This window comes from Euphorbia lathyris, chromosome 3, assembly GCF_963576675.1.
Source record: "Euphorbia lathyris chromosome 3, ddEupLath1.1, whole genome shotgun sequence".
In the NCBI taxonomy this organism is placed as follows: Eukaryota; Viridiplantae; Streptophyta; class Magnoliopsida; order Malpighiales; family Euphorbiaceae; genus Euphorbia; species Euphorbia lathyris.
In genome coordinates, this window is record NC_088912.1 from 75,629,456 (window position 1) to 75,639,673 (window position 10,218).

Sequence of the window (10,218 nt, forward strand, 5' to 3'; positions counted from 1 at the left end):
TAAATATTAGCTTAACTTGAAAAAAATAATAATATAATGCAATAAGATCTATTTACACTCTTTCACTACATTGAGTGCATATGTGATTTAGATATTCAACCATTCAAAATTCACAATCTTAACATTCATTCATTTCTTTTTATATTTTCTTAATACAAAATTCTATTAAGTATTAACGGTTTGATAAAATTTTAGCACATGGGCCTCAAAAAGTTTAAGACGACCCTGATAATATAATAATAATAATATAGTCCAAGCCCGCACAGTTTCTGACGGGCTTATACGGGCTTGAGCCGAATCAAGCCTGACACTAATTTCATGTGTCCAATTCCGACTACATGGGCCTGGACGGACCGGACGGGCTCGCGGGCCCATGCCGATGTCTAATAGAATATAATAGGAAAATATAAAAGAATATAACGTAATTATTATAAAATTTCAAATTAGCCAATCAGCTTTGTGAATTAGTTTGCTCTAATGTTTTATTATAAAAGATTTTGAAAGGGCATGTCTGTACACACTTGTGTGTTTACTAATTGAGACTGACTGCTTCTCATTTGAATTTGAATTGAAAATAGAGAGAGAGAAATTAGTTTAGAGAGAGAAAGAGAGAGAAAGAGAGGGGGAAAAGGGACCAAGATTAAACTTTCACTCAGGGGAAGGGAAGAAGGAGGTTTCTGATAGTAGCATTTGCCCGATTTTGGATTACACAAAGTGAGGCTTCAACTTCACTCATTTCTTCTACATTTACATCTACAGAGATTGATTGATAAATCTTGTTTCTATTAATCGAACTTGCTTTTTTATTTACTTTTTGTTTTAAAAGGGTAAGATAGAAAGAGAAGGGAGTATGAACGGAATGGGAAGACAGGGGCAGAGATCTGGAACCACTGCGGTGCATCATCAGAGACAATACTCCGATCAATTCTTAGACACTTCTTCCAATGGTAGATGGCTTCAATCTGCTGGTCTTCAACATCTCAATAACTCCTCTTCTTCTTCCATCCCTGCTCTCCAGGTTACAATCTCTTCAACCCTACTTCCTTTCCTAACTTCGTTTTACTTGTGGTCTGTTTGACTGAGTTCAAGAATTGGATTATGCTGGTACGCAATGGGAGTCTTTTTGTGTGTGGTTATTTCCTAACTTTTGGTGGGTTTTGACTGGTAGTTAATGGATTTTAAAATGGGTAATGAAACGGAGTCTACGGATCTGATTATTTCGATTTCAATTTTTTTTTTGCTGCTGTATTGTTGCGAGAGCAAATACAAGAAATATAGTTCATCTGTTGAATCTGCCATTGATCTTTTGTTTAATCTGTTGGCTTCTTTTGTCTTAGAACACTACTGTAATGGGATTTGATTGCGGCGCCTTATTAAAAACTATTGTTAAGCTAACTCACTATATGGGTTTCTATAGATCTCGGGCTAATGCTACTGGTTGAAACAGGACTATAATTTCTATGCTGGTGGTGGTGGAGGAGGTGGAGCAGGAGGAGTAGGAGCGCAAGGGATGAGAACGTATCGCAATGTCCAGAGGAGTTTCAATGGAGCAAACGAGTTTTATTCAGAGCCTACAACACCTCCTGTTAATTCTCGTTCATCTAGCCAAAGAAAGAATGGTGAAGATTCTAGCGAGTTCAGTCCCGGGCTGTTGGATCTGCATTCTTTTGATACCGAGTTGCTTCCTGAGGTGGGTCTCGTCTCCTCTAGTGAATGTGTTAAGTTTGTTTTTTGGTTGTCTTTAACATTATATATTAATATGCACTTGCGTCCCAGCTAAAACTTGAAACTGTATTTTGATTGATTGGAATGTAATTCTTGACCCTGCTACACTTTGAGCAGCATAATATGTGTGCTAGAATTAAAATATTTGAACTTGGATTTGCAATTTTTTTTGGAAATGTTGGTTTTGGGAATTATAAGATCTAGCCTATATCTGTTTGTGCTCCTTCACACACTTGAAATTTTGCTACCAACAGTTATTTGTGCTCACTTGGCTCATTATGTAATTGTCATTATTGCTTTTTGTATAGATGCCACTTCCTGGCCTGTATGAAACTTCTTCACTGTTTCACCCTGCTCGAGGAAGAAGTTTTGATGACTCTGAACCTTACATGTCAACCAAGCAAACAGGCAGAGGTCCTGTTTTATCAGATAACAATCTCTTGAAGAGCTTTGCTGCAGACAAAGAGAAAACCAGCTCAGTTGCAAAGATCAAAGTTGTGGTATGTTTTCAAGAATTGTTAATTGACTGCTTTACCATTCTTTCTTTAACACTCTAGTTATTCTTGTTCCATTCTTTGCTGTAAAAATGATACAACATTGACCAGATTGCATGCTTAATGTGTATAGCTTGACAATTCTCACTAAATGATAGTCCTGGAGTATTTTAAATGTTTCTGTTTCAAGCATTTTCTGTCTCTGAGCTGCTTGTTTATGTGTCTGACCTACGTAAATATGTCCCAACGGATTATTTCTTATTCACTAATGATGATTTTCAACAGGTGCGCAAGAGACCACTGAATAAAAAAGAGTTGGCGAAAAACGAAGAAGATATAGTAGACACACATTCCAATTCCATAATGGTTCACGAGACCAAGCTTAAGGTAAGTTTAGCTTGTATGTACTACATTTTGTCTAAAGACTACAGAATAGTGAAGAAATTGTCTGGTGCCTAATGACTTGAATTAACTATTCCAAATGTGTATATTTTTGTAATTTTCAATGCAATGTGAATGAAAATGGCAGGAAATTATCACACTTTGGCATAATGGACATTGTTTTTCTTTAATGTGGTTAACAAGTGGTGGAAGATTTTGATAGATAAGACAGCTGTTATAGAGATGTTCCAATGCAATTCAGTAAACGTTGCATCTAAAAAAAAAAAAAAAACAAAAGTAAACGTTGCATCTAATTATGGTTTTGCATTTTGCTGTCAGAATCTCCAATTTATGCGTGTTTGCTAATTTTGGTTCAATTTCATTGCTATTGGCAGGCTTATTTTTGAAATAGTATTCCATCTGTGGCTTTCTGATTTTAGGTATCAAACTCATGCAGGTTGACCTAACAGAATATGTTGAGAAGCATGAATTTGTCTTTGATGCGGTGCTTAATGAGGAAGTGTCAAATGATGAGGTGAGTATATCGCTGGAGTAGTGAAGAATATAACTCCAGAAAATGGAGTTTTTTCAAAGCATGTGCTGACCACTGCTTACTGTCTTTAGGTGTACTGTGAAACGGTGGAGCCCATAGTTCCAATAATCTTTCAACGCACAAAAGCAACTTGCTTTGCATATGGGCAAACAGGTGAGTTGCTATTATTGAATCGTTGGATATGTGATGGTGATATAATTTTATGTCTAATTAATTTTTTCTTGACATTTTTCTCTTAATATTTAGATATGATTAGTTCACGTTTGAAAGCTTTAATCATGATATTATTTTTTGGGTGGATAACGTTTTTTTTTAGCTTCTTTTTAATCACCTATTTTAGGGGTTAAATGCAGCATTGGTCGCTGAACTTACATGGTTATCTCAATATGGTCACTCAACTTTAATTTGTCTCAATAAAATCACTTAATTTTGAGTTTTCTCTCAATTAGGTCAGTATGACGATTTCAGTGATTAAAAAATATCGGAATGATGACATAAGTGATACGTCAATATGAGACAACTCATATTTCTAACCAAAATGACACATGGCATCCACATATGTGCCACTTGGCTATCACATGTCGATTATTTTTATGAAATATGTGCCACTTGGCTATCACATGTCGATTATTTTCATAAAAATACCTGACATGTGGCTGTCACATTTCGTTCCGGTCAGAGATTTGAGTTAACTCATGTTGACATGTCACTCATGTCATTATTTCGATGCGTTTTAACCACTAAAATCGACGGAATGACCTAATCATAAGTGTGAAAGGCGAGCCGAGGCGATAAGGGCAAAATATCGCCTTGAGGCGAGGCGACGACCTCTCGCACTTGAGGCGAGGCGACGACCTCTCGCACTTGAGGCGACGAAAAAATTAGAAAACACAAAAAATAAAATCATAACTCAAATTGACTAGTTTAACTTCTAAAGTTGTAAAACACAAAATAATAACTAATACTCATGATCAAGGATCCGTTTTTATAATGGGTTTGACCTCTTGCCCATACTTCCAACAAGGATCCGTTCTTTTTGTAGCTTCAGATAGCCTGCAAAATTTAAGCAATAACACTTTGAATTAATAACTAATAATAAACTTTCATAAACTTAACAAAACTAATAAACAACTTGCACAAAACTTTCATAAAAATTTGGACAGCATAACACTTGGAACAAACAAAGTCATAAAAATTTGGGCAGCATAACACTTATAACCGAGAAGAGTAAGAGAGGAAGAAAAGATGGAATAAGATATAGAAGTTAGAACAGAGAAAAGAGAGACAGAGTACATACCTGTTAGATAGGAAGAGAAGAGGAACGTTGTTCTATTGTGATCGGCAGTGCTGTTGGAGGAGATGAAGTCTTCGAAGTGGACGTGCGATGGAGGAGAAATCTCCTAAGTGGACGTGCGATGGAGGAGATGAAGTCTTCGAAGTGGACAGAAAGAAGCCTTTCTATCGCGAAACTGTCTGTTTTTTCTCTAATTTCTAACCTAAATTTCACTCATCATTTTTTTATAACAGGTAAACTAGAATTTTTCACCAGAGTATCAAAGGCGACCGCCTCTCGCCTGCGGCGGAAAGGCGGTCGCCTTTGGAATTTCGCCCGCCTTCCATTATAGAAGGCGGAGGCTTGATCGCCTGGGTCGCTTCTCGCCTCAGGCGATCGCCTCGGTCGCCTTTCACAACTATGGACCTAATTGAGACAAAACTCAAAGTTGAGTGATTTTATTGAGACAAATTGAAGTTGAGTGACCATTTGAGATAACCATGTAAGTTCAGTGACCAATGATGCATTTAACCCCCTATTTTAGATATTGACCTATTATTATTCTTCTTGAATCATCTGCCATCAGTTGCTGTTAATGATTGATACAGTCTTATGGATAGAAAGAAATTATTTTGCAGAGACAATGTTTTTAGTTCAATTGCATTGTGCTTTTTCTTAAAAACTGCAACATATATTTTCGAATTCTTGGTTATTCCATATTTATTTTTTCATAGTCTATTTCTACTGGTAAGAAAGATGAAAAATGTGGCAATGAACTCACAACTGTAAAAACCAGTTTGCACTGATATTATTCTATCAACATCAGGAAGTGGAAAAACCTTTACTATGAAACCGTTACCCATCAAGGCTTCGCGGGATATCTTGAGGCTGATGCATCATACTTACAGGAGCCAAGGGTTTCAGCTGTTCGTAAGCTTCTTTGAAATATATGGTGGCAAACTATTCGATCTTTTAAATGATAGAAAGTAAGTTGCTTTTTTCTTCTTTTCTGGTTTTGGCACTTGCACTCTTAATAGGCTGGAAACTGATGCTCCGTTTCACAGAAAACTTTGCATGAGAGAGGACGGTAAGCAGCAAGTTTGCATTGTTGGTTTGCAAGAATACCGAGTATCAGATGTAGAAACAATTAAAGACCTCATTGAGAAAGGAAATGCTACAAGAAGTACTGGTACTACAGGTGCAAATGAGGAATCCTCCCGTTCACATGCTATACTTCAACTTGCTATAAAGAGGTCAGTTGATGGAAGTGAGTCGAAGCCTCCACGTCTAGTTGGCAAGCTCTCCTTTATAGATCTTGCTGGAAGTGAACGTGGTGCAGATACCACAGATAATGATAAACAGACAAGGTATCAATCTTTTCTTGTTTCTCTAATACTAATTGGTAAAAATCACTAAAAAAACAAACTGCTCAATATCATTGAGGTGGTTATAAAGGGATAGTAGTATAGAAGCATGCTTAGTTGCAAATATAATGTAATGGAGCATACCTTCTAATGCATTGTTTGTTAGACGGTTTATTTATAAACACTTTCCTTAGGGCAGTAAAAATTGTCACTTCCTACTAAAGCTTCATAAATACTGGACTAGTGATATTTGAACTCCAAAGGAAATCTTGCTGTTTTGAGAAGTTAACTTGAAATAAGAGTAGATAGCAAGAATAATGTTGTGATGTGATGACTGATGAGTGTCAAACATAGATTTACTTTACTGCCATCCAAATGAGTGTTAATCTTCTGTTTCTGTTAACTAATTTATAGTATTTGCTAAAGTTGGGCTTTAGAGGATTTATTCATACAGAAATTTAACAAATGAGGCAGTACACTGTAATCCTTGTTTTTTCCTTTCCTGGAGTAGTTCATTTTGTCCATGTGTGGATCAGGTTGCTTGATTTGTTTTCTTTCTATAAATGATGCAGAATGGAAGGTGCAGAGATCAACAAGAGTTTACTTGCATTGAAGGAATGCATAAGGGCTCTTGACAATGACAAGAGCCATATTCCTTTCAGAGGCAGTAAATTGACCGAGGTTCTAAGGGATTCTTTTGTTGGCAATTCCCGTACTGTTATGATATCCTGCATCTCACCAAGCTCAGGATCATGTGAACATACTCTTAACACCTTAAGATATGCTGACAGGTGAACAATTTACAAATTTTCTTGTCTGTAATTTTACTTTGTTGCAGTGTGACACTTGACGGTTTCCATTTCTTTGTAATCCAGAGTGAAGAGCCTCTCTAAGGGGAACACTTCAAAGAAGGACATATTATCATCATCCATAAACCTCAAGGAATCTACAAATATGCCCTTATCCTCAGTTTTACCTGGGACATCTTCCTTTGATGATGAAATGGCTGATACATGGGCAGAACAAGATGAAAGAGACGATTTTGATGCATCTGAGGACTCCTTTGAACAAGAGAAACCAATATGGAAAGAAAACGGGAAGGTGGAAGCATACAACCTACCTAATCCAGAGGATAAAACAAGAAAACTCAATGGTCAGGCAAAATGGAAAGACATGGTAAAATCTGATCTGAAGAGCTCTCATTCAGATGATGACTTGAATGTTTTATTACAGGTAATTAAGATTTAACTATGCATTTTACTGAGATATCTAGCAATAAGTTGGCAAGCTTATTAAACTTGTGCTGCAAATTCTCAGGAAGAGGAGGATCTTGTAAATGCTCATAGAAAACAGGTTGAAGATACAATGAATATTGTGAGAGAGGTATGCAAATAACTCATAAAATCTTATCACTTGCTGTATTCGGATCTTGTAGATAGAAGAATGAATGAATATAAAGGCAATATTATTGTGTAATTTGCAGGAGATGAACCTGTTGGTGGAAGCAGACCAACCGGGGAATCAGCTGGATGATTATGTAAGTAGATTGAATGCTATTCTTTCTCAGAAGGCAGCAGGAATACTGGAATTGCAGAATCGTTTAGCTCATTTCCAAAAGCGGCTCAAGGAGCATAATGTGTTGGTTTCTTCTGCTGGATACTAATCTGATGGAAGTGGAGATACACATAAATACAAGCCGGAACGAGTCTTTTTCTGGAATGGAAATGTTTTTTTTTCTTTTTTTAAAGTTCCTTTTGGCTCTTGTAATTCATATAATTTGGTTTGAGTGGTTGGAGATTGATTGGGTCTTATTTGTCACCCTTTTGTAAAGTTGTTACCATGCATTATCATTTTATTCATTAATGGAAGGAAAGGAATACTAGTCTACAGTTTGACATTTACCTAATCTTCTTTATATATTAGTGTTATTTTCAAACTTTAGGTTCTATTTATAATGCGATTTAGTTTATGAAATAATGGAAGCAAATCTCTTCAAAAAAAAAAAAAAAAAAAATTAATGGAAGCAATTACCAAATAATAGAACATGGGTCAAAAACTAATATTTTGGATAGATTAGGAGCCAAATAGTGCTTTATTTTTTAATGGAAAAAGTACAAAAATAAACTTTATGGTTACACCTGTTTTCGATGCGACTCTTGTGGTTTTGCTTTAAAAATTTACAAACTGATACTTTGAAGTTCATTCCGTTAATTTTGTCCTTATATTTCTCTCTCCTTCATTCTCATTCTGTGTCTTGGATTCTCATTTCCTTCTCTCTCTCTCATTTCCTTTTCTCTCTAGAATGAAAATTCAATGTAATCTGTCAATTAGTTTTTCTTTCTTCCAATTTTCCTTTGCTTCAGGCAATTAGTTTCTCTCTCTACCAATTTTCATTTCTTTTCGAGCCATCACTACGAATCTGGTTTCAGAACCTATTGCTGAAACCAAGACAAGCCCAGAAACCCACGAAGAGAATATTGATAAATTCTTTTTTCACATTTTGATTTCACTGGCTAATTAATTTTAATTTCGTAATTTGCAAAACTAATTCATACTGATCAAAAAGGTATAGAGTTAAAAGGGATAAGGTACCAGGTCTAAGGTTTTTGGAGAAGTACCAATTTAGCCTCACACCAATATAGGCTTAACGTTTACAACATAATATCAATTTAGGCTTAACGTTTACAATATAGCATCAATTTAGACCTCACGTATAAAATAACACCAATATAGGCTTAACATTTACAAAATAATACGAATTTAACCTTAACGTTTACAAAGTATATCCAATTTAAGCGAAACGTCACAATTAAATTAACCATGTTATATTCTTTTCCTATTAACTTTATATGTTATCTTTTTATTTAATTCTATTTTCTTATTTATTATAATACAATTCATTAGTTTTCTTGCCCATCAAAACCTTATATTTGTTTTTCATCAACCATTCCATGACTCCTAAATTCCATGGCTCATGTAATACATGCAAATTAAAAAGTAATTGAATATCCACAATATTTTAAACACTAGTTAAAATAATATTGATACATGTGAGTGTTCGAAATATTGTGGATATTCAATTACTTATAGTTTGCATATATTACATGAACAATGAAATTTAGTAGTCATTGAATCATTTATGAAAAACAAATATAAGATTTTAGGTAAATTCTATGGTTATTTTGTTGGAAAATAAAGTAACCATACTTTGTTTTAGTATCCAATAGTAATTGAATATGTGTTAATAAAAAATAATGTTAATTAAAATTAATAAAAAAAGGTAACCTGCTATAGCAGGTAATATTTAATTATGGTAATTTTAAAGATTATTAATTATAAGGTAAATAATATATGAGTCCCTATATTTTAATCTAATCACTATTTAGTCATTATATGTTAATAATACACTAATCAGTCCTTAATTTTAGCTCAATTCAACACTTTAGTCCTTTATAGAGGGACTAATCTGTTTAACAATTTAAAAATTTAAGTGACAAAACTGTTGATCAAAATAAAAAATAAAAACTAAACAATATGCTAGATATTTAACATAGGGATTGATAAAATAAAAGATCTACGTAAAAGTCATAGATTTTACGTAAAAATCTATTTTCACAAGGTTTGAGAATTTTTTTCTCCTAAAATAAAAAAGGTTACGTAAATTTAGTCAAATTATACGTAAATTATATATAAAAATAAAAGATTTACGTAAAGTTCAAAGGTTTTACGTAAAACTCTAATTTTCATAAGGTTTGTGGATTTTTTCTCCTAAAATAACAAGATTACGTAAATTAAGTCAAACCTTACGTAAATTATGTCAAAAAATAAAAGATTTACGTAAAATTCATAGGTTTTACGTAAAACTCTATTTTCACAAGGTTTGTGAATTTTTTTCTCCTAAAATAAAAAGGTTACATAAATTTAGTAAAACTATACGTAAATTATATCTAAAAATAAAATATTTACGTAAAGTTTAAAGGTTTTACGTAAAACTCTAATTTCACAAGGTTTGTGGATTTTTTTCTCCTAAAATAACAAGGTTACGTAAATTTAGTCAAACCTTACGTAAATTATATCTAAAAATAAAAAATTTACGGAAAATTCATAGGTTTTACGTAAAACTCTATTTTCACAAGGTTTGTGAATTTTTTTCTCCTAAAATAAAAAGGTTTTGTAAATTTAGTCAAATTATACGTAAATCATATTTAAACATAAAATATTTACATAAAGTTCAAAGGTTTTATGTAGACCTCTAATTTTCAAAATGTTTGTGGATTTTTCTCCTATAGTAAAAGGGTTACGTAAATTTAGTCAAACTTTACGTAAATTATGTCTAAAAATAAAAGATTTACGTAAAATTCATAGGTTTTATGTAAAACTCTATTTTCACAAGGTTTGTGAATTTTTTTCTTCTAAAATAAAAAGGTT

General features: G+C 33.7%; 1 protein-coding gene across 1 annotated transcript; it reads left to right on the plus strand.

The window, feature by feature from the left end:
• Nucleotides 1-532: 532 nt before the first annotated feature.
• Nucleotides 533-7,691, plus strand: LOC136222957 (kinesin-like protein KIN-13B). The gene is made up of 13 exons (XM_066010655.1): nucleotides 533-714; nucleotides 827-1,018; nucleotides 1,448-1,690; nucleotides 2,034-2,225; nucleotides 2,505-2,606; nucleotides 3,058-3,135; nucleotides 3,225-3,306; nucleotides 5,253-5,412; nucleotides 5,491-5,793; nucleotides 6,363-6,581; nucleotides 6,666-7,023; nucleotides 7,108-7,173; nucleotides 7,274-7,691. The coding sequence occupies exons 2-13, from the start codon at nucleotides 851-853 to the stop codon at nucleotides 7,451-7,453; spliced, it is 2,151 nt and encodes a 716-aa protein (XP_065866727.1). The 5' UTR covers nucleotides 533-714; nucleotides 827-850; the 3' UTR covers nucleotides 7,454-7,691.
• The last annotated feature ends 2,527 nt before the right edge of the window (nucleotides 7,692-10,218 follow it).

What these genes read in the sequence shown, in the direction of transcription:
- LOC136222957 (XM_066010655.1), top strand. Translation starts at nt 851, where the DNA reads ATGAACGGAATGGGAAGACAGGGGCAGAGATCTGGAACCACTGCGGTG. An exon ending in AGGAAGTGTCAAATGATGAG is followed by an intron (nt 3,136 to 3,224) that starts GTGAGTATATCG and finishes TACTGTCTTTAG; the next exon opens with GTGTACTGTGAAACGGTGGA. An exon ending in CAATGAATATTGTGAGAGAG is followed by an intron (nt 7,174 to 7,273) that starts GTATGCAAATAA and finishes TGTAATTTGCAG; the next exon opens with GAGATGAACCTGTTGGTGGA.